The sequence below is a fragment of the Ambystoma mexicanum genome, chromosome 4q (genome assembly GCF_040938575.1).
Source record: "Ambystoma mexicanum isolate Mex_15411 chromosome 4q, UKY_AmexF1_1, whole genome shotgun sequence".
Taxonomy (NCBI): Eukaryota; Metazoa; Chordata; class Amphibia; order Caudata; family Ambystomatidae; genus Ambystoma; species Ambystoma mexicanum.
The window spans coordinates 523,131,023-523,155,621 of record NC_090928.1 but is presented as its reverse complement, the minus strand read 5'-3'; the positions used below and the strand labels follow the sequence as shown (position 1 = coordinate 523,155,621).

Sequence of the window (24,599 nt, the reverse complement as noted above, 5' to 3'; positions counted from 1 at the left end):
GGAAAACCCATTATCGTTTTCGGAGATCTTCTACAATTGACACCAGTGAAAGGTGAAACTATTTTTAAAACCTTAGTACACAAACTCTGCCGTAAAACTGTTGGCAGCATAGGAAATGTCAACCTTTGGCAACATTTCCAATACAGAGAATTAACAGAAAACATGCGTCAATCTGCAGACCTCACTTACGCCAACATTTTAAAAAGTATTCAAATTGGTCTACTATCTCAAGACGCACAAGCAATATTGAAAAACCGGCACATCCATGCACTTTATGGCGATAATGCATGTGCTACTGATGTTATGGAACAATTAGCACACAAAAATGTCAATTGTATGGTCTTAATGCCAACTCTTGCAAGTTGTTCCAAATTCAATGAAACCATGTTAAAAAAAGAAATGCAACCAATAATTGAAATTTGCTCCACAGACAAACTGGACGTACATGGCATGACACTACCCATGTGTCAGCAAGCCACAACAAGACTACATACCTTATAAAATGCAATCTCCAACACAGCTGGGTCAGAAGAAACATTAAAATTGTCCTTAAATTGTAGAGTAATGCTTAAACGTAACCTTGACGTGGAGCAAGGACTAGTTAATGGGGCACTGGGTACAGTTGTTGGCTTTCAAACATACCCACGTGACAACAACATTCAGTTTGGCAATATTCTGTTTGACAAACTTTCAGGAGTAGAAAGGATAGGGCGCTCAACAGCTCGATACCTTCTCTTCAAAGACATGTATGTACGTAGAGAAGAATTTTCTCTAACTCTTGCATATGCAATCACCATTCATAAATACCAAGGTCTTACCCTAGACAAAGCATTGATAGATATTGGAAACACAGTCTTTAAAGAAGGCATGAGCTACGTAGCACTATCACGCTTACGTACACTTGACGGTCTATTTTTAATCAACTTTGATGCAAGTAAAGTGAACGCTGATATTCCTTGCATTTTAGAATACAATAGACTGCGTTCACTGTACACCCCCATCTGAAATCATATCCTGTTCCAGAAAAAGGAAAACGTTGTAAAAGAAAACTAATTCAAACAGAAATGCAACATGATCTGACTCCAAATCCTTCAAAGAAAGCAAAAGAAGCTAATACTTCATCAATTACCACAAGCAAAGAAGAACCTATTAGTGAAAGTAAATCAGGTACTTCTTCAAATAAGGAAAACAAACCCCGAAAAAATCATTCGGAACTGCCGGGTCCATTCAGATTTTCAGATGAAACTGGTGTAAGTTGCTACGCAAATGTAGCAATGACTATTCTATTTCAATTGACACCAATTGTTAAAACCATTTACTTACACATTACAGACCAATTGTGTTTGCAAGTACTCCAAAGCAAGAACATTACCTATAAATGAAATCTTCCAGATTTCATACATGTGGAAACATACATGCACTCTCTGTAACAATGTGACACAGGAACAAATCCCTAATGAGCGATTTGTGTATGTATCCATACCTAATTGTGAATCCATTCCATTTCAGCAACTTCTACAAAATGCAAACCATGGCAGATTATGTACTATCTGAAATTCAGATAATCGCTCCACCTTACCGATACAAACACATAGTAACTACATAATACTAATGCTTCTACGTTACAATGCAGATGGTACCAAAAACAACTGCAAGCTGACTGGATTCACACACGGTCAAGTGTAACTTGGTAAGAAAACCTTCAGAACAATAGGTATAATCTACCACGCAGGAGCCACAACCAATGCAGGTCACTACACTGCATATATTAAAAAGAAATGTGGATGGGTCAAATGTAATGATAGTAGCATTACTCTAAAGCAGAGATTACCAGCAAATCTTACAAATGCTTATTTAATCTTCTTAAAGCCAGAATTTAATAACCTATGTGTACGTCAACATTAACAAAAATTCAATTAAAAGACTATAAACAGTTAGAATACGCCAACAGGTATCTAACTGCCCAAGATTGTATAACAACCACACAGATAAATGAATACCACTGATTTGTAACAAAAAATACACAGAATACGTCAACCGGTATCTAACTCTTTAACAAATCTGCAAGAAGCCAACATGTAGAACATTACTCAGAAACAACTAGTGAACACTCAAAGGAAACAAAGAAATCGTTTGTAGCATAGCGAAGAAAGGGTTGTTTTAATCCGACAAGGATTACTTTCCCCCCAGACCCAATGATTTGAAAAACAAACACAGAAACTGTGCAAAATGCAAAGTACACTGGTTTGTAAATTAAATATTAGGGTAAAAAAAAAGCTAAAATGTCTATTGTACAATGTAATAAGTCTTTATAAAATGCAAACACAAACATGCTCTTTTCTTTTATCAAAGAAATTGAAAAATAATATTTCCTCCAAGTACTAAAGTCATGTAAGAAATATATGGAATCTCATCGAATTAAACAGTAAGTATAATTCCACACATTTCATACATATTTGAATCTATACGTGTGATGTATGGTTGTAATATGGTGCAGTGGCTGTGGGCAGGGCCTAGGGTCTTGGATGTATAACCTACGGTCTACACCCTGCGGCCATGCAACCAAGACTCTAGTTCCTACCCACAACCACTGCAGCATATCAAAACCATGGTGGCTTATAACTTCACTGCTTATAACTTTGGTCTTAGGTGCACACAACCACCGCACCACATCACACCCATGCTGACTTATAACTTCAGTGCTTATAACTTCAGTCTTGGGTGCATGGCCTTTGGCCATGCAACAAAGACTCTACATCCTGCCCACAACCACCACATTATATAAAACCCACGCTGGCTTATAACTTCACAGCTTATAACTAGGCCAGGCACCCATCTTCACTGCTTATAACTGCACTGCTTATAACTTTGGTCTTGTGTCCATGGCCTTCGGCTATGCATCGAAGACTGTAGGTCCTGACCAAAACCACTGCAACATATGACACCCATTGTGGCTTATAACTTTAGTACCTAGAATTTTGGTCTTGTGTGCATGGCCTTCGACCATGCACCCAAGACTATAGGTCCTGGACACAACCACCGCAGTATATGAAACCCATGGTGGCTTATAACGTCAGTGCTTACCCAAGACTTTAGGCCCTGGCCACAACCACCTGATAGATATTCAATTCTATGGATGTATCTATGGGTGTGATATGCTGCAGTGGTTGTGACCAGGGCCTATAGTCTTGGGTATATGACCTACGGTCATGCACCCAAGACTCTAGGCCCTGGCCACAACCACTGCAGCATATCAGAACCATGGTGGCTTATAACTCATTGTCACACCCATACAATCAAACATTTTAACTGCGGCATATACTCAATTTGCACCCAAGACTGTACGCCCTGCCCACAACCACCTCATAGATATTCGATTCTATGGGTGTGATGTATGGGTGTGATATGCTGCGGTGATTGTGGCCAGGGCCTAGAGTCTTGGGTGTATGGCCTACAGCCTGCGGCCATGCACCCAAGACTCTGGGCCCTGGCCACAACCACCGCAGCATATCACACCCATGGTGGCTTATAAGTCATTAGTACACTCATAGAATGAAACATTTTAACTGCACCATATACTCAATTTTCACCCAGGACTCTAGGCCCTCCCCACAACCACCTCATCGATATTCGATACTACCGGTGTATCTATTGCTGTGATATGCTGCGGTGGTTGTGGCCAGGGCCTAGAGTTTTGGGAGTATGGCCTATGGCCTATGGCCATGCACCCAAGACTCTAGGCCCTGGCCACAACCACTGCAGCATATCAAACCCATGGCGTCTTATAAGTCAGTACCACACCCATAGAAACAAAAATTTTAACTGTGTCATGTAGTCAATTTTAACATTCGCTAACACCACGCTTGTTCTTGGAACAGTTTCAACTTGCCTGCCCACAGCATGGATGGAAGTACTATCCTTATGAGACCCCACATTTTCAGTAATTACAAACATCCTGGACAGTGCGGGCATGGCGCATACATCATTAGCACCTGCCGCCTAAACAAATACAGTATTTCATCCATCTCTTACTCTCTGAACCTGCCCAAGCACTGTGACACACCAAAACACTCTCCAAAACAGCATTTCGCCTCTGGTCGGCACCGCGCTGTCTGCGGATCCAAGATGTCGAGCACATCCAAACAATCCGACGGTCATCACGCCAGCCAATCGGAGGACACGTCGCGTGTCCGCGGTCATGACGCGAGCCCCTCAGCCAATCGATATCTTGTCCGCGGAGCGAACAGGGAAGTGTGACCGCGCAGCGGACATATATATCACTAATTTTTTTAGACATACTTTTTGGTCGTTTTAAAGAAAACTACTGGATGGATTAGCACCAAATTTACAAAAGCACGCTTTCAGGACCAAGGTCCTCCTCCTGCCGCAAATGTGGTGAAAATCCGTCCAGCGGTTTGAACTGTAGGCGTGCGCAAAGTTTTCCCCCCATTCAGTCTATGGGAGAAAAAGATGTTTTGGGACCCTCCTATAACTCCCCCCCCTTCGACCAAACCTCGCCAAATTTTGCAAAATTTCAGAGTGGGCCATATACTTTTTTTGCAAAGTTTGGTGAGGATTCGTCCAGGGGGAGCGGAGTTATAAGACGCCCAAAAAGTGCTCTTCCTATGGAAACAGCAACTTAAACATAACTACACGGCCACTACCCTGGCCGTGCAATATATATATATACATGTATTGAGAGGATCAAGATGAGAACCTAGAAGGTCAAGAAAAGTGGAACAGTAGAAAAGGCGAGAAAACTACGAGAAGTGCTATTTTAGTTGCAGAAAAAGAGTTAAAAGGTCAAGCTTAGGTTAAAAAGGTGAAATCGACATGAATGAGAAAGTGCTGAAAGGTGAGAAGAAAAGGTAAGGGATTAATCAATGTTTACACCAAGATTGAGAGGGGAGAGTGAGGTAGGTAGAGAGGAGTTGGGGGAAAGAGATGTGCGTAGGAGGGAGGGGGGAAGAATGGATGAAGCAGGAAAGACGAGAACCTTGGTCATGTAAGAGTTAACATAAAGGACGTGCTTGACATCCAGGACTGGGTGGCAAGGAGGCAGGATGATAGTCTGTGAATAGCAGGGGTGAAAGACAAGAAGGAAAGAAAAAGTTGTTCCATCAGCATGGAAGTGCTGGAATAGACCGAACGAGATGACAATGGAAGCGAGTGGAATAGTATACAAGGAAAAAAGAAGAGAGCCCAGGACCGAACACTGTTCACCATGTTGAAGAGGGTTAGTAGAGGAAGCGACAGAATAGGTACGTTTACAGAGATAGGAACAGATTATTTTAAGCCAATAGAAGCAAGTGAAGCGAGTAGAAGAGATTGCTCGACAATATCAAAGGTTGCAAAAGATCTAGAAGTACCAGGTGAGACGAATGCTTGCCATAGCAAGCCGACAAGAGTGAATTAATAACAGAAAGGAGCGCAGTCTCGGTAGAGTGACAGGAGTGAAAGCCAGATAGCAAGTGTGAGTGGGAGTGAGTGTGGTAGGTTTATTGTTGTTGTCTCACTTTGATTTAGTTAACAGATTGTATCTGGGCTCACACAGTGCATAATCCTACTCCTACATAGGCTCCAGAATGCAGCAGATCTCCATCACCTCGCTGGATTATGGTATATGGACCATGTCTTCCCTCCCTTGTGCTTCCAGTGGTGCAAAGATTCGATTTTAGGTAACCAGGAATCCTCCAACAGGCTTTGTACAGCAGAGCGCCCCCTTTCTTCTGGAATAAAGTGGTTCATCATATTCCACTGAGATCCTCCTTCCCCATACTCTGCAAAGGCCCAAGAGTAAGGAAAAGCAGTGGCAGAGACACTTGCAAAGTGCACTGCATGTGGAATGCCCTGCTGTAACATGCCGACCTATTCAAGATAAAACAAGGTCCAAGAAGGAATTGAGAACGTCTTTGACAAATGAATTGTGTCCGAAATGCCATTTGGGTACACAACAATTAGCATAATTTAACTCGTACAGTTCTTCAAACAGACGTGTAACTTTTCTGAAACCTTCCTTTTCTTTCTGCTAGGGGCACAATGTTTTGGGACATGAATGTGCATCACGATGCATGTAGCCTTCAGTCCGACTGGGGGTGAGGAAGACATATGGAGGTTTAGGGATAGTCAAGTTGAAGTTGGATACATAACAGTTGCCTTGCTTAAGGGTATTTTGTACGAAGGTCCATGAAACAAGCGCGCGTTTTTATGGAACCGTTAAATAGCTTGCTTGCAGCCAGTAATGATTAGTCAGCTGGTTGTGGCTGCAGACAGGCAGGCAGCAGCTTTAGTCGTTGTGCCCTGCAGCCATTACAAATATATTGCTGCATAAAATCTGTCAACTGCGACATACGTTGGAGGCAAGCTAAAAAAAGCAAATGTTCAGTTAACACAGCATTTCGGCTTTATTTCCTCTGTTGTGGGACGATCCAGTGCTAGGAGGCATTATTTGGTTTCAACAGGAAGATGTCAATTTGTAACTGAGTGTTTCCTAATGAGTAATTTCGTGCCACAGGCTCTGCTAAGCTCACAGCAAGATAACAGGCTGGGACCGCTAGGGGACAGCCACCAGCCCACCAGATGTCTAATTAATGCATGCTGTCAGCTGCTAAAATGTCACTTATGGATATTTTCTCTTCACAGCCACTGCTTTAATGATAAAGATTACGCGCTGATGTCACTCCAATCCTGGGTTAATGTTGTGGTTGGTAAAATGACTGGCATAGACCGAGCTGCCAAGTACGTGCTGGTTTCCCAGACTGAGAAAGTGCCATATGACCACCTCGTCCTCTGCACTGGCCTGCAGTACCAGGTAACCGGTTATTTCCCCGATTATTTAAATCACAATGTTCCATGATGGTATGCCGCTCCAGTACAACAGAAATCATGAAACGTGTTGCATGTATCTTGGGAATGTTGTGATGGACGGTGGCCGAAAGTATCCAAAACAAATCGAGATATATATATTGTATAACTTTGGTATGTATTATGCGCATCAGTAGATGAAATCCCAGCAGTTTCGGTATGCAGTAATGAAATCGCAGCAAAAATGTTGCCTGTGCAAAAAATCGTGGTAAAGGTGTACCCTGTTATACCATTTATGGGGAGCAGGGGTTGCGGGGTGTCCCCCGCTTCATTTACATGGATTGCGGTGGCAAAACCAAAGCCTTTTTTCCGTGATTCTTTTGTGTACACAGCAATTTTTGCCGCGATTTTAACACATGGAACTGCAGTCTCAAGTGAGGCGCAGCTTTTAATTTAGTTATTTTGTATATCACATATTGATTACTGCTACAGTTGATATACTCCTAGTCTTCGTGCCCTTTTACATGCCTTCGTGGCTGAGGGAATTGGCCCTGGAATTAAAACAAGTTCGTTTTCAAAGCATTTAAAATAAACATAGTTTGGGGGTCGCAAGGGGTACCTGACAGCTCCCATGGTATCCATGGCCTTTGGCTTTGTGACCCCTGGCTCAAGGGGTCGGGGGCAGAGCTTAAACGAAAGCAAACCGTTATCCGATGAGAGAAATGTTTAGTTTCGGTAGATGACATCCTTTTTATGCCCCCCACACCCCCTAGCAGCAAGGCATCCTCCATTTGGCTCCTGAGGGATCAGGGGAGGGTCAAGGGGCTGGAACCCCTTGTCTCCCCTATCATTATGCAGGATGGTCACAGCAGGGAGAAGGAAATCCAGAAGAAGCTGTGGGAATGCTGGTTTCAGGGTGCATGAGTAGTGCTGCGTTCTCAAAGGTGGGAACTAGAGCCATGGCTATACAAGTGTGGGCAAAGTCTCGTGCCGTGGACGCAAAGTAACTGCGTGCAGGAGGGTGTGTGCGATGATGGCAGGGGACGTTTGGTCTGGCGTGCCAGAGAGATGGTGGCCATCGCTGATAAATAGCACATGGATATGTGAGGCAGCACAGTGCTGGAAATGGACAAACTCGGAGGCGTCACTGGGGGGTGGGAGGGCTGGGGAGGCTATAGCCCTGGATCATTTGGTTCTAGCCATGGAGAGAAGCCCAGGGGCTACAACCAAAAGGCTAGCTAGACCTGAGTCCGGACTGTCCCGACATTTGCCTAGCCGCAGATCTTTTACAAACCTAGCAACACCCCATGACAAACTTTACTTTGAGAAATCCCTCTATGTGAGAAGAGCAGGTCAGAGTGATGTGGGCAGGGCGGTATGGTGGAGCCCCAGCCCAGGTCATGCAGTGTCCGATCTCCCTAAGGAAGCAAATCAAGTGCCATGAAGTGTGCCTCCTGCAAAGGAGAAATCACTTCGGCTAGTTCTGGGTGACAGATTCTGGAGACTTAACCCACAGGATGGCTGTGGGGGAGTGGGGACGGTTTGGAGCCGAACGACACAAGGGCAACGGAAATTTGGCAAGAGTGCAGCTCCGTGTTGTTCTGGCCTAATTCCTCCTTTGAGTTTGCACCTTACCTATAGGGACTCTTCCATACATATAAGGCATTTATTGGAATTGGATGGCATTAAAGGGGGTCACTTGAGCCTTTGTTTGGCCTACAATGGCAATAATTGGACATGGAAGTTTGCACATTCTGTCTGTTGATTACCATGTAATTGAGGCATCATATGGAATTACTGGTGTATTGGATGTTCTGCATTGAAAATGGTTGTAGTAATAGGGCATGCAAAGCTGCATATTACATATGATAACTATTCTGGGCATATGAGTAATTAATATGGCTGTGTTCTGGGGCAATTGATTCCTCCTGGTCTCTATCTTCCCACATTTTCCTTTTTTTTTCCAGAGGTGTATTTCTGCTGGCGGTTCACTTGGGAAAGAATCAGAACTCGGGAGGGGTCTTTGAGTGTGGGCATCAGCAAAGATCATGGATTTTCCATCTTTCTTTCTACTTTTTTTGATATATGATGATGATAGTAGCCACAAGACTATGCCAGAGGACATATCGTGGACCGTGGGATAAATATGTAAAATCACTTATTATGTAGAACTATCCACTCATGCAGCAGGTCCACCATTGTCATTAGTTGGGAGATGGTTCTGGCTGAATTAGTTAATACATGAGTAACTGCTTACACCCAATGCAACATTTAATGTCGTCTTAAAGTCGACTCCCCAAATATCATGTGGTGTTATTTATGGAATTTGGAGGAAAAAAGTGAGATCTACAATGGGCGTACATATTAATCAGGAGTACTTTTGTCCATGTATCCAACTGTCTATTATCACGTACCTACTCATTGCATCTGTGGTGGATGTGTGCAGCTGGGATGCAGCAGAACAATGTATCAACATTATAAGACCTCTGGACTGTGAGGAATAGTTAGTACAATAATTGTCATTGAACCAATCTTTGGCAAAAGACTCACATACTGAAGACATTGCATGAGTTTCTTGTAGAAGTACAACTTTCACTGAATAGCGTTCCAAAGTAGTCACCAGTTTCCTGGCTTTGACATGATTGTTAATTTCCCTAACATTCCAGCTGACCAAAGAAACAAATTAGAATAACCTTTCGTTGTGGTATTGCTCCTGCCCAGTTGTGCCATGCTGCTTGGTAAAAGTATACTTTAACTGCAGGTTGTCCTCTATCTGACCTGGAACTAAGGAGAGTATCAGTGCATACAATACAATGTTCCTGCCAATATTCTCAAATGAATTAATTTATTGATATTTGCAATATAGACATTTAATATCCTTGTATCCTTTTTTAATGAGGGAAGCTGTCCACAAATTAGTTTCAGCAACACATGTTTGTGCAAACAAAAACAAGTATAAATATTTAGAAAGACATGAAATATACATACAATGAGTACTGAATAACAAACATCAATAAAATATCAAACATACAGTTCAAATATCACAATACAATCCAAAGAACATACATACTCAACAAAATCGTGACTTCCTAAATGATAAATACCGTAAGTGACTAATTTTGGAAAAGTAAGGATACCTTATTATATCCTATTTGACTCAATCGGTCGTCTAGTCTTCTAAATTAAATTAAAGACCAGGGCGAGTCGACGTTCAACCAAGTTTTGGCACTGTCTTATTTAGGTTGCTGTCATCAGGACCCCATGAATTATCTAGGGAAGATATTTTCTGCTATTTTGTAATTTCGTCTTCATCAAGATCCCACAGATTATGCCTAAAGACCCTCAAGTAGCCAAATCCTCACTGTTATTTTTGGTATTTGTCATTTTCATATAGTGTTCAGACCAGGTTTAAGTCCTTTTCTAAAAGATTCAAAAGGTGCTAAAATTTTGATAATATACTTATTTAGTTAATTTAATACAATAATGAAATTAGACAGTTTAGCAAGGGTCTACAATATAAATGGGCAAAAATCACAAAGGGGTGCCTCAAGGCTAAATATGCAGGGTTGATCCCAACTAGTAATATGTTTACACAAAAGGGGAACAACACACCAAAAATTGACACTTGCAACAACTATCACACCATTGCAAACATGAAGGAAAGAACAGGAGTGGCCCCAGAAATTGAGTTGCACAAAAAGAGGACCGAAGGAGAGCTTGAAGATTTATCTACGACTACATATGTCCCACTAACATCCATGATCCCGAACACAATTGTTTACGCTGATTGTAATGTACTGTTGACTTTTTTTTGTGAAGCGCTTTGGTAAAAAGCTCTATATAAAACTCAATAAAATACAAATAAAAAAATGCTTATCCTAGGTTTTGCTGGTGTGCCGCTTATCTAATAGCAGACAGGATAAGGAACGGAAAAAACACAATTCTTATGTGCAACTTTTAAAGAAATACTCTGGTTCAGCCTCCTGCCTGAAAACGTCAAACACACTGAATTTTTGAGCAGTGTATAATGAGACAAGAAGTTTAAAACACACGGTTAGTCCGTTAGCAGTAATAATTCAATTTTAATGACCTATAGACCCAACTAAATATGTCCCAATACTCTATGAAGTGTAACGTAAAGCATTAAAGTTAGAAGAAAAAGTTAATTTCTAAAACAACAACACATGGGTTGTCCGATATGACATTTCTGTCAGTGAAGTGTTAAGAAGACCAAAATGGCTATCACTCACTGGGATCAGCCCCTCAAGTTGCCAGGGGTGCCTAACCAGGAATTGAGCAAAACTGTATGGTATAAGTAGTACCTTTACCCGTCTTACAGTTTTTTAGTCTACCAGTTACAGTGGTTTACACGTTTTCTTACCCACGTTCTTCAGGACAGTCTTCGGACCCCAACGTGGTTTAGCTTTCTCGCATTGGGATTGTAATGGACAGGTACCTGGGCTCCTTGCCCCGCTTTCCTATTACTGCTGGTGGCCTTGTAATAGAGTAAGCAAGTACAGGGTCACAGTTATGTTGCAGGGCTAATTAAATTAGATCTGGAAACATGCTTGTTTTTACATTTTCTAAAATACACACTTAGAAATAATCATTACATTTCACTTCCTTCTGTCATAATTCCACCAGATATATAGTTATAGGCCTGGATTCTTAGCTGTCTCCATCCAGGTATGTAAACATCTCCTATCAGGAGCACTATTAGGGGAGAGTATTCAGTAAGTCTGTACTTGGTTTTAGCAGCACAAGGGTCCCAGCCCTTAATCACAGTCAAAAGTCAACATGCGTTGCACTGACCATTAAGGGCAGGCTTAAGGTTGTTGGTAGTATGCTTCCCCAACGGGTCCTGTGCACTGTTCAGAGGGCGAGCTCTGAGGCCAGAGGTATGGCAATCCCAACAACTTTACAATCTGATTGATGCACTTTATTTACTGGGGATGACGAAAGGTGTCTTGTTAGAAAAAAGCACAAATTTGTGCGCCGCCAATTCTTGGCATTTCCAAAACTCCTTGTTAAGTCTGCAATCTACAGCTTACCTGCTTATGTCTTAAAGGCACGGTTCTGGTTGTAACTCATGCACTCCTCCCACGGTTCAGTATATTATTCAAATGGCGGGCTGGGCGGTCGCGTATATAACTGTCTCTACGCGTGCAGTCAAGTTGAGTGCAGTGTAATTTCTAGGGGAGACAACAGATGTCGTGTTACGGAGGGCTCAGGCACATACGCCGCCATTTACAGAATTTCTAGTTCCCCTTATGGCAAGTGCGGCTTACCTGCAGGCTCTAGGTTGAAATCTCAGTAACAGCACCTCCGACCGCGATCAAGTGTAAATGCTCTACGCGATTTTGTTTGTGCTTCTTTCCTTATTGAGTACACCGCATTCAGATCTGATCATGTGACCGCGCAGAAGTGTGAATCGCGTGTGGTCTTGGACCCTTGGTTAGGCAGATCAGGCAACGCAGACATCATCACTGCATGAAGTGCGTTTGCCACGGCAGCAGTTGCTTCTCCAAGTTGCCCATGGCACCTAGATTGTAATTGATCTCTATGGAGCAATTGCGCACCTTATTAATCTTGCGAACTGTCCTGGCATATATTATTTGCACTATCATCTAGACCACTGGTAGTGTCTTGAACCTTGTGGTAGGTCCAAGACTGATGATGTAACGCAGTCTAGGTGGCATATACTGCCCTTATCACCCGTGTGTGGTGACACAGATCTAGATTTATTTTGTCATTTCATGCCCTGTCCACTACATTAAAGGGCGCTAGGACCATTACTCAGATGAGCAGAAACATTGGTCCTGGTGGATTGGAGTGATTGTGGAATCCGTGACTGTCAGTCCAGAAACCGTACTGACCGTGCACTGGCATATAGCTGTTTCCACATGGTTGGAAATTAGTGTGGCAAGACTCATCACACTAGGGTAACATTTCTAAGGTCTGCCAAACTATCGACTCATTAAGACCTTCCTTGTCAGTCTGTTATCGGAAGATCCAGTTCGGTTCTCGCTTAGGTAGCAGTGCCTATATTCGCCTCCGGCCCCCTCTCCAGGGAAACATAATTTTTTCAATAATCGACCATTGTAAGTTTGTAGGGGTGTGTTGTTGCTGCTGGAAATGTGCCATCATAGCTGCATTTTCTCGTTTCTGCCTTATGCATGACATGTGTTCCTGAATTCGTTTTTTATTGGTCTACTAGTTATTCCGATACACTTAAGTTGGCACGTACAGCTGATCAAGTACACTACATTGGCATGTTGCAATTAGTAAATTGCTTTTGTCTCCATGGTGTACAAAGGCCCAGATCCAATTACTTTGTACATTTTGTCAGATTACAGATGTTAAATTGACTGCACAGGGAATGGCCCGAAGGAGTTTCAGAACCCCATATTCAATATTGGCCAAAGCTTGAGAATCTCTTTCTTGATTCTATTTGTGTTGTCAGAGTAACGAAATACTGCTATGATGTTCTGTTCTCCTTCTTTTTTTTGTTCTGTTGCAATGTGATATTTCGAGGGATATTCCGTGCTCGTTTCCTTGCCTGTCTGATTATGTTTTTGGGATATCCCCTCTTGTTCAGCCGATAACTAAAGATGTCATACTCTGCAGTGTGGAGCAATTCCTCCTATTCCTTAAAAATTGCCCAAACGGTACATTTTCTCTTAATCTTTTCGGGTGGAAACTTGAGTATTCCAACAAGGAGTTACGGTCTGTTGGTTTTCTAAAGATGGTAGTTATGAGAGTCACATTTTTGGACTGAATCGCAACATCTAGGAAGTGTACTACTTCCTTGCTGAGGGAATGGGTAAATTTAAGGTATCTATGTCTGGAGTTGAGCCATTGCATGAAGTTGAGGAATGTCTGTTCTTCTCCCGTGAAGACCAACAAGATATTGTCTATATATCGAGTATAGACAGTCAGTTGGTTTTTATACGGATTGTCGTCACTATATATCTGTTTGGTTTCAGAATTAGCCACATGTAAGTTAGCCAGGGATGGTGCAAAGGTAGCACCAATTGTCGTCCCTGAGCATTGTTGGAAGAAAACGTATTTGTACATAAAGAGATTTCTCTTCAGCACTATTTCTGCCAACTGTAACACAAAAAATCTTGGGATTGTCAGAGGTGGGACAAGATCCTCAGAACTTGGTTGATTACTAGTAAAGTCTCCATCTGGGGGATGTTAGTATAGAGTGCCTCAATATCAAGTGTTGCCATAAACTGTGTTTCTGGATTGAAATGAAGGCCTTTTAGAATGTTAAGTACACTCGTAGTATTTTTCAGCAATGAACGCATCTTGGGTATTTCATTTTTTAAGAAAAAGTCAATAAATTGTGACAGTGTCTCTAAAAGAGAGTTCATCCTTGCCAAAATTGGTCGTCCAGGGGGAGGAGGGATACCTTTATGCACCTTTTGTAATGCATAAAATGCCAGTATTTTTTGATGCTTTGTGCGATGCTGGAAATGCATCGGAGGGACAGGGCCTGTGTATCGTTGTCCTTTACTGCTTTTTATCGTGTGTTCTGTTATGTTTTCCACGCAGGAGTTCATGTGGGACTCCTGGCGGTGCAGCTCTCTTTTGGATTGGTGTACAGACCCATGGGATACCCTATGGCACCCATGGTTGGGGGTACAACCCTGTGCCCCTAGTGTATGTTTTTGGGCACCTGTGTGTGCCCCACAGAGCAAGGTACGGGCTGGTGGCAGTTCCGTGCTGAATTGACTGGTGCCCTGAGCGTCCTCCATTTTGGGATGCCCAGGCCCTGTCATTGGAATCGGTAGATTCCTGATGGAGACAAGATGGCCCTGTGGCCTCTTGCCTTCCATCGCCTGTTACCTTGATCTTCCCAAAGTCCCTGGAAGCCCTGACTGGCTGTTGGGTGGAAGTTCCATGTATGGTAGTGTGGGGAAGTGCCGACCAGACTGGCTGGAGCCTTCCCAACAACCGTATGTGGTGGGTAGACTTGTAGGTGGGACCTGGGTGAATGGAGTGTGTGACGAAACTACACTCTTTTTGTGGATGTCTGGTATCTAGTGTTTGACACGATGACTGAGACAGCCCTGCCCGAAACTGGAATGAATGCAGTGTGTAGTGTTGAATGGCATGGTACTTGTCTGAATCCACATTTTGTGTTGTGAGTGTCTGGATGGAGAAGAATGGCCTGAATGTACCATGTGCCTGATTGGCCGACTGACTGCTGAATGCCCTTCGAAGTGATTGGATGCTTGAGTGTGACCCAGCAGAATGAATGGGAGATCAAGGAATCGTGTTCAGAAGATGAAGTCCAAACTACAAAGAGTAACTGGAGTGAAACTGAAGCTTGACCTTCAAGCCCTGCTGGAAGAGAAGAATTGCTGTTGCTCTCCTTCATCAATCTGAAAGCTGCTGTGTCTCCAAGGACTGACCCAGAGAGGACCTGGTAAGGCGCCCTCTTCCCGAGCCATGAGGGACCAATGTGCACCAGCTGATCTTTGCCAGAGCTCCCTGGTAGACAGTCCTACGAAAGGCTGCCGATCAGAGACGGGGACTGCCGCAGAATCCCAAAGAGAAGCGCCCAGACTGTTGTCCGCCACTGTCGATGACCGCCGTCACCGACCGGAGCCGCCGGGCTCCCATTGCCTAAGAACTTTTGATTCACGGACACGCTCGTTCGCACTGTCACCCGCCTTATCCCGCCGGAGAAGGCCAGGCCATCGACGCACCGAGGAGCATCCGCTGGAGGGTTTCCCGCCACCCAAAGACCACAGAGACGCTGATGACTCGACGCCCTTGCTGGGCACAGTTCTTCAAACTCTTTGCTGTCCAGAACTATCGACATTGAGGTGCCCCACATGCCTCTTCCTTGCAGGACGTTTATGCTTCCCCGTCGACGAGCACCGCTAGGAAAGAAGCTTCCACTTCACCGCCGTAGTTCACCCTGTTCTTCGCCGGACGTTCGACGACCCGTGACTCATGCCTTAAAGGGAAGGCACTCAAAAAAGGCCGTTGATTTCCCGACGAGGAGCGCTACAACGCCAGGTGCTTTGGGGTTGCTGAACTATTGGGAAGACTCTTGTGAACAATATATGGACTGGGCTTGTGATATATCTTTATTCTACAGGTTGCCCAGGTGGGGGATCTCCACACAGAACTGTGTCTAGTTAGCAGGGCCAGTATACTGCCAATTGTTCTAATCGACTGCTTTCCTCTCATATCTATTGTTGGTTTCCTTTACGAACTGATTTGTGTGACATTTAAGCATACAGTTGATGCACTTTAAAGAGATCTAATAGTAATTGTGGTACCACGTAGAACTGTATATTTGCCATTATAGATAACCGAGTACAAAGTGAGTTACTGTGATATTGTACATAACCTTGAATATTAATTATATAAAGACTGTGTTTTAACTAATACAGTGTGCAAACATTCCTTTGTGGGTGCTTGGGGACTACACTGTACTTAACAACCAGCCCGCATCACCTCCTGAGAAGCTAGGCCTTGATTGCTCAACCACGTTTACCAATAATAGAGAATCTTGGCTGGGGTCCTTTGTGCCTCTCCTCTACCATATAGAAAGCAGGAGTACAGAACCTCCCTCCAGTCTTTATACTTGGGGCATAGAAATTCTCCCTCTTTCAGACTAATGTGTCTGATCAGTATCCCAAGTGTGTTGGTCGGATCTCCCGGTAGTGGCTGATAGTTATTTCAATTGTCCAAAAGGCAGGTTACCATATTATCATAGTCTTTGATGTTCATTTCTATGATGGCACCGCCTTTATCGGCCTGTTTCATAATGATTTCCTCGTTGTTATTTAGGTTTTTTAAGGCATCCCGGCCCCTGTTGGCAATATTTTGAAAGAAGTGTAAAGGTTCCCTTTCGATTTCTTTGAGTTTTTTGATCAGAGCCTTTTCAAAGGTGATCGATTCTACAGAGATTATAGAGGGGTAAAAGGTGGACCCTGGATGTAGGTTGTGGTGTCTTGTGATGTATTGTCCTCCTCTGCACCCTTTGATTCTCCTAAGAATTGTTTCAATTGTTTCTTTACGTATCAAACGGGCTATTTCAACCATGGTTTCAAATGGATCGTGGTGTGTCGATGGTACTAAACTTAAGCCCATTTGTAATACTGTCAACTCAACAGCCGTCAGTGGATATGTTGATAAGTTCATCACTAGTAATTTATTTGTTGGAATAGGCCTCTCCCTCTGCTCCTGGTTAACCTTTGGGAGATCTGATCTTGCCCTCCTCCTCGCCCTCTGCCTCGTTGGTATAAAAAGGGTGTTCATCCCTGGTTTTGTCCCCTTGAGTTGGACCGATCTTGGAACTGGGCATGTCTATCTCTGGACTGGTCTTTGTTCTGTGATTGATTCTGATCATTCCCTCTTGAGGTACTGGGTCTCATATCATCTTCGTCACTCCCGCTTGAGAAGCTCCATGCTTCCAGTGTTTCCCTTTTCATGTTCTTCTTTGGGCTACGCCACCTTCTGGGCTGGTAAGATCCTGCATCATTTTGCACTTCTTCATAATAACTGTCTAGTATGTATAGATATGTCCTCTCATGTGTAAACGCTGTGATGTCTTTCAGTAATTTAGCTATCTTTTTGTTAAGGTTGGACTCTTTAAAGTCTCATCATTTTATCTAGATCTTCAAGTTTTTTCTTAAAGGCGTCCAAAATAGACTTTGATTTTAACTGATTCAATTTCTGTCATACGTTTTATGGATACAGTCTTTGCTGTATTGATTATCAGAATCAACCAGTTCTGTGTACATCTATTTGCAATGAAGCACCAATCCTTTCTGAATTGAAGCTGATCCAAGAAGATGCAGGGTTCAATACAATATAAATGGGCCTATAGCCATGGGGGGGAGGGGCGGTTTATCACACACCCTTATTTTGTAATTCTGTTCCAGCACGTCTAGACCATCATATTGGAATTGTTTCGATTTTATACACAGCGTTAATGTAATGACATCATTGTGTCGTACATGAGGTAGTAGAAGCCATTTTTGAATTTGGCGATCATATCTCATGAGGACCATGGAACATTGGTATTATTTACAAATTTAGATCCATAGAGCAGGAAATTATGTACATTAAATAGAGACACATAGAAGACTAATTTAGTGTATAGATGATAGAGAATTATTTTACAGACGTGAACATGTATAGATACAATAAACATATCCATAAATCAAGATGTCTCTGTGTAAACAGTGCTCATATAATAATGATGTGAATAGCATACCTTTTCAGCGAGTGTTGTATGCTAAACACTCTCTCTGGACACGATTTTTTAAAATTTAAACAGTAATAACGTTTCACATTAATACCATATCAATGTGCCCTTTTCAACCCCTCCCGATGCCGAGACTTTCCCATACCACCTCTGTTGTATGACTGACTGCCCCCAATTTAACACTGTTCAATACTCTGAGGAACACTGCCTCTCTCTCCACTATGGCAATCCTGCCCAATTCGCTCATGAGACCTAGAGAGGGGAGGTCTGCTCCAAGCATCCCTTCAAACCCCTTACCACCACTATCCCAGTGCTCCCAGTCCCAGATTTACTTTGGCTCCTATTTCCCATCCAATTGTCTCTTAAAGGAGGACCATTCCCCTTGCTGAAGAGAGCCCCCACCATGGAGTGACAAGCAGATATTCTCCATCATGTATATCTCCCTTGCTTTGGCAGTGTTATGACTTCTTAGTTTTCAAATTAAGAAATGCAGTGCAAGATGACGTAATATTATTTGGTTCACTGAACCTTTACCTGTAGAAGAAGGATGTTTGGGGAAGAAAATTGTGAGCCTTCCCAGCTCCACCTCTCACCCCGAAGAGTTGATATAGGGGAAAAGGTAAAGTTGGGGAAACACTCGTGGGGAATAAAAACCATAAGATGTATATCAGGAATGGATGTGCAGAAGTGAGGTTCCCTATCTTTACATGTAGTGCCGAGTGATTCAGTCTTCAGTGCTCCAATATGTCCCAAGCAGGGGTAAAGAAAAGAAACACAGATTTAATGTGTGCACGTTATGATTTCTGAATTAGAGAGGAGATGTTTGGTTAAAGGGTTTGAGGGGAAATCAATCCCTGGACTTACCGTAGACAACAACTCCCTCACTTTAAATCGATGGGTGGTGCACATGTTGCGCAAAGCAGGAACTAGTGGGACTGGATTCCGGTGATGAACGAGTTGCGATAGAAGTTGAGACTCGTGATAGTTTGATGCGGCTGTGATCCATAATATTAAAGTGAAGTTTGTAGCAGCCGCGATAATGTTTGCAACTCCTTTTCTCCGAGAAGAATTTGTACAGAGACCGTTCCCTGGCAATTGAGGCAGGCGCAAAGAAATTAGCCACAAGGAGAATGCCGCTTTCCTTTTTGCTTCCTTATAACCCGCAGGGAGCGCAGAGGAAGCGATTAGCATGAACATGTGAAAGGGGGTTAAATAGAAATGAATTCCGTGTCAGACGCTGTGTTAAATGTCGCACAACGTAGCTGCGCCAGTGGAAGTGCTCAGTTAGCGCGGCAGGGGCCAAATGGCTAACAAAGTAAAGAATGGCTAACAAAGTAAAGAGCAGGGAGAAAGGAAATAAAGGTAGGGACGGGGGAGTCAGGAAGAAAGTAAGAAAGGGAGCAATTCATGCAACAGTCCGTAGGCTTCTGGCTCTCAGGTTCGCAGTAACGTGCCGTCTCAGGTTGGAGATTAGAATTTATAGGAGACTAGGCGGCCATATTGAAAAGGACTAGACCAACAAGAGTGTTGCAAGTATGGGACAATTAACTGCCAAGTTGGTAGCGGTCAATTTGGGATTATCTATGTATATTTTCTACTTCTTCCATAGGGAATACCTATGTATGACAGTATGCCCCCCTTGTTGATGGATTTGGCCAGGTTTCCAAGGACGTGATCTATGAAATCGTCTGATGCAGTCAGGGGCATGTACTCGTGTAGTGCAGGTACCCAAGTGCAATGGGGTGGAGCATAACCCTTCCAGTCAATTAAATACTGAAGTCTACCATTGAAATAGCGGGAATCGCATATTCCGGCAACTTCTTATTCCGGTCCGAACTGACCGTCAATCGAAGGGGGTGAAGTAATGGTTTTCCTATTAAATCGGTCTGTAATGTGAGGTTTCAATTGGGATACATGAAAAACAGGATGTATTCTGGACCAAGATGTTGGTAGTTTCAATCGATAAGGTACTGTTCCGATGGTTGCCAAAATAAAGAAAGATTCAAGCTATCTGAGAGATAGCTTGGAAGGTACCAAATGACGATGGAGAAATTTGGAAGCGAACCACACCTTGTCACCCACTTGTAGAAGTGGTGCTGCTGTTCTTTTCTTCTCAGCTTGTTTCTTTTGTTGTTCTCTGTAGTGGGTTAAGGCAGAGAGGTCCTTAGAATTACCTGTTTTAATAGAATCCATCAAGTAATTTACAGTAGGACTTGGGAGCAAGAGGGAGTTATGGTATGTATGCTGGAAGGGTGATAACCATAAGTGCAGAAAAAGGGGGAAGTGTTGATGGTGCTATGATGGGAATTATTATAGGCAACTTCAGCTAGGGGTAATAGTTCTGTCCAATTTTCCTGAAGAGCTGACACAAAACATTGTAAATAGTGTTCAAGAGTTTGATTTAGTCTCTAGGTTTGCCCATAGGTTTGGGTATTGAACCCTGAACTTAAAGCAGGTTTGATGCCTAAAGTTTTACAGACAAGGGCCCAATATTGAGATGTCTACTTACTGGGAACCACGGTGTGAGATTATGGTGTCGCGAAGGCCATGTTTTGAGAAAATAGATTGGAGGAATATGGTGGCCATTTGTGCTGCAGTGGGTATCTTGGGAATGGCTACAAAATGGGCTAGCTCAGTCTCAGTAAAAAAAATAGATAGTGACCATAATGGCAGTATGGTTGGTAGAAGATGGAAGATCTACATTGAAATCAGTTGAGATTTGTTGCCAATGTTTGGTAGGAATTGGTGGTTGAACCAGTAACCCAAAGGGGTGCTGGTGGGAGGTCTTTGTTTGACAACAAACGGTACAGGAGGTCACATAGTCATGAACGTCTTAAGAGATTTGTGGCCACCAGAAATGACGGCTAAGCAATAAAAAAGGGTTGCTTTAACTCCTCGATGTCCTGCAATCACAGTGTCATGGTTCATCTGGAGAGCCTCCTTTCTCAATTCCTTAGTAGGAAGATACAGTTGTGTATCGTGAAAATATAGTCATTTTTCTGCTGTGAGATTGAGTCTTTCTTTATCAATGGTGAGTGTGGTATCCATTGTGGATATCACATCTCTAATGGTAGTCAAATAGTCTTTAACTAAAAAGATGAAAGTGGAATCTGGGAACATTCTTTTTTTTAAGAGCATCTGCCATAATGTTGATCTTGCCAGGAATGAAAGGAAACTGTATACGATAAGCAGAAAAAAAATGTGCCCATCAGGCCTGTCTGTGTTAGGTATCACCTGTGCATGTAACCAGATGACCCGCTCCAGAACTTGAACATGTCGTGTAGTGGACCAGTTCTTTTTGTCGATGTACCTCGCAGGAGTACAAAAGGACTGCCTGAGAAGTCTATCAACCAAAAGACGGGTGGAAGCCACAGGATTCAGCTTGCTGCAAAAATAAACACACAGTCAAAAACCCACAAGATAACAATCAATAGTAATGCAAGGCAAAAACTAAGAGTGCTACCTTTGGTTTAGTCAGAAGTCTGGCACCTCACAGATCCTGTGCATGAATCCATATAAAAGGCACCCTGAAACAATGAGAACAGAACCATATCTGTATGTTCTAATAGTTCAAAAAATTGACAAACAACTATTTCTATGGTTTGAATCAATATAGTTAAAAAGGTCTTACCATACGTAAGTCTGGGAGAATGGTGAGTTGATGCACAAGGTGAATCTTGAAGAGTGGTGAATTGCAGCAAAAAATGGTTCTCTTGAATCCAGAGGAATGGAACAAATCCACCTAGGCCTTCTTAAACATTAATACAATGTAGTTAAACAGATTTTCTTCGTTCAGTATTTGAATACATTGTCTCAACATGTGCTCGTGGATTAGTTTCATTGCACGAGTAATCCTTCTACACATAGGTCAACGAAGGACCAGGTATCAGTTCACGGCCTCAACAAGTGGCCTGCAGGCAAGTTACATATTAGCTATGTACAGAGGTCAAGACGGCCATGTTGTATTCTGGAATGACATTGTCCACCATTTTAACTCACAGGGTGACTTTTACACAACGAATCCTAAAATGGCGGCTTGACCTAAAATGGCGGCTTACATGGATTTAAGGTCAGGTCCTTGCAACACGGATTTCTTTCGCAAGCGACTTTTGAGCAGCTTGGCGTAGGCCAATATTAATATATTTATTAAAATAGGCGGCATGATATACTTTCTCTTTCGACACGTACGTCGGAAGCGGGAGCTAGCAATAACGAAGATGAAGGAGTAAACAATGCCGGTCAGAAACTGTCTGTAGGTCACAATTCCATGGCGAGTAGCAGACAAGGGCAAGATAAGATGAATATCCGGAGGCAAAATCAGGTCACAATGTAGTATTCAATGTAACAAACGTAAGGCTAAGAAACGAATTCAGAAGCCCCGAACACTGAGTGGGAGGAGTTAAAGTACCTGAATCCAATCCACATGACCGGCGGGAACGTCACTCAACATGCATGGACACGTGACGAACGTGACAAAGGAACCCAGCGTCTTCATGGGAACCTGTAATGCTTGCGAAACGACACAAGACGGGACAGGGTTCTGTTTCGTTGCTGCAAGCCAGTGTGTGGTGGATTCCGACTCCTAACGTGAAAAGAAAGATGATGAGGTGGGGTAATGGATGTATTACGAGACGGCCGATCTTTGGGTGGGTTGATGTATGAACCCTTGTTAGCCCGTGGTTTCTTGACAGTCTGCTAATTTTTGTCTCAGTGTTTTGTAGTACTCTTAAATTGTGGTGATCGGTTCTTACCTCAATGGGGAACTGGGCACCAATCAGTAAATGTCTCCATTCTTGGAAGACCCTTTTTATGGCCAAGAGTTATTTTTCTAATACAGTTTAGTTGGCCTTTGAGCTAGGTAATGTTTTGGAAAGATCGGCAAGTGGTGTATTCTCTCCCTGTCTTGTCTCTCTGTCTGAGTACTGCTCCTATGTCATTGTTCAAGGCATCTGATTCTACTTGAACAGAAGTTTCCGATTGGGCAGTCTTAGGATGGGTGTTGTGGTAAATGCCTGTTTTAATTTTAAAAAGGCTTCTCGAGTTTCCTCATTCCAATTAAACTTGTGGTCTTTCCTGAGGAGTTTTGTGATTGGAAGTATGGTACATGAAAACTGAGGTATACATCTGCGGTAGGAATTGGAAAATCCCAAGAAACTTTGGATCTCTTTTACTTTTCGTGGGATGGGCCAATTTAGAACCACTTGAATCTTGTTGGGGTCCATTTGTGTCCCTTGAGCTGAGAGAATGCATCCCAAGTATGGGATTTGGGGTTGATGGAATATGCATTTTTCTAGCTTGGCAAAAAGATGGTTTTGTTTTAATCTTCTGAGTGCTTCACGTACATGGAGGGTATGGTCTCAGAGGTTTTTTAAAAAGATCAATATGTCATCGATGTATACCACTATTGTGCGAAGTAGGTGGTCTGAAAATACATGATCCATGAATCTTTGGAAGACTGCCAGCGCTGTATTCGAAATGTCTGAATTTGGTTCTAAAGGCAGTCTTCCATTCGTATGAGATGGTATGCTCCTCTTAAATCTAGCTTGGTGTAAATGGTAGCTCCCTTAACTGCTTCTAAAATGTCTGGAATAAGGGGCATGGGATATTTGTCTGGTATGATAATCTTGTTTAACCCTCTGAAGTCAATACAGGGTCTTAGTTCCGTGGTATCTCTTTTGGGAATAAAAAGTAGTGAAGCACTGGCTGGAGAATGGGATTCTGTGTGGATTCCATTACAGAGGTTACTTTCCAGGTACTCTTTTAGAGCATCCTTCTCAATTTGAGATAAGATGTACATTCTTCCGAAAGGAATTGGTTTGTCTGGAATTAAATCGATGGTGCAATCATCCCGACGATGGGGAGGGAGTTCCTTGTATTCTAGATCAAAAAAGATCTCCTCATAGTCTTGGTAATGACTAGGCAAAGTTGCAATAAATTCGATGAGAATTGTTTTGGGGGGATGCTGCATGATTGAGGTGGGTGTATGAAGTCCAACTGACCCTTTAGACAGGGAATGGTTTATACAGTGTTCTGAACCTAAAAAGAAAGATCCAGCTGTCCAATTAATAAAAGGATTGTGAAGGCGGAGCCAAGGAAGACCCAAGATAATGGGATAGTTGGCTGCCTTGATCAGATCGAATGTAATGTCTTGTTGATGGGTCATGATACTCATAAGTAATGACTCGGTTTCTTCCTTGATTAATCTGGACGAAAGTGTAGTACCATCAACTACTTCTACCGGAATAAACGTAGAACGTGATCTACGAGGGATGCGATATTTGTGGGCCCTTTGGTCATCAAGGAAGTTTCCCGCTGCGCCACAATCTACCAGAGCGGGGATATTTTCGAGTAGATGATCTCCTACTCTCAAAGATATTTTGATGACTACCATTTGGGTGGAAGACAGAGAACTTAATTTCCCTTCCCGGATCATAGTTCCCCTTATGACTGGGAAGTTGCGTTTCCGAGCATCTGGGAGAGACAATAGGACAATCCTGTAATTCATGGTCTTTGGAGGCACAATACATGAAAAGGCCTAGAGTATGGCGTCTTGTTC

The 24,599-nt window shown here is 42.9% G+C and overlaps 1 protein-coding gene across 1 annotated transcript in view; it reads left to right on the top strand.

The window, feature by feature from the left end:
- The window catches only part of CFAP61 (cilia and flagella associated protein 61), a 2,971,729-nt gene that overhangs the window by 2,059,298 nt on the left and 887,832 nt on the right, over positions 1–24,599 (top strand). Inside the window, exon 20 of the mRNA XM_069608074.1 lies at positions 6,643–6,811. Coding sequence (XP_069464175.1) covers positions 6,643–6,811 — 169 coding nt within the window. The remainder of the gene's footprint in view (positions 1–6,642; positions 6,812–24,599) is intronic.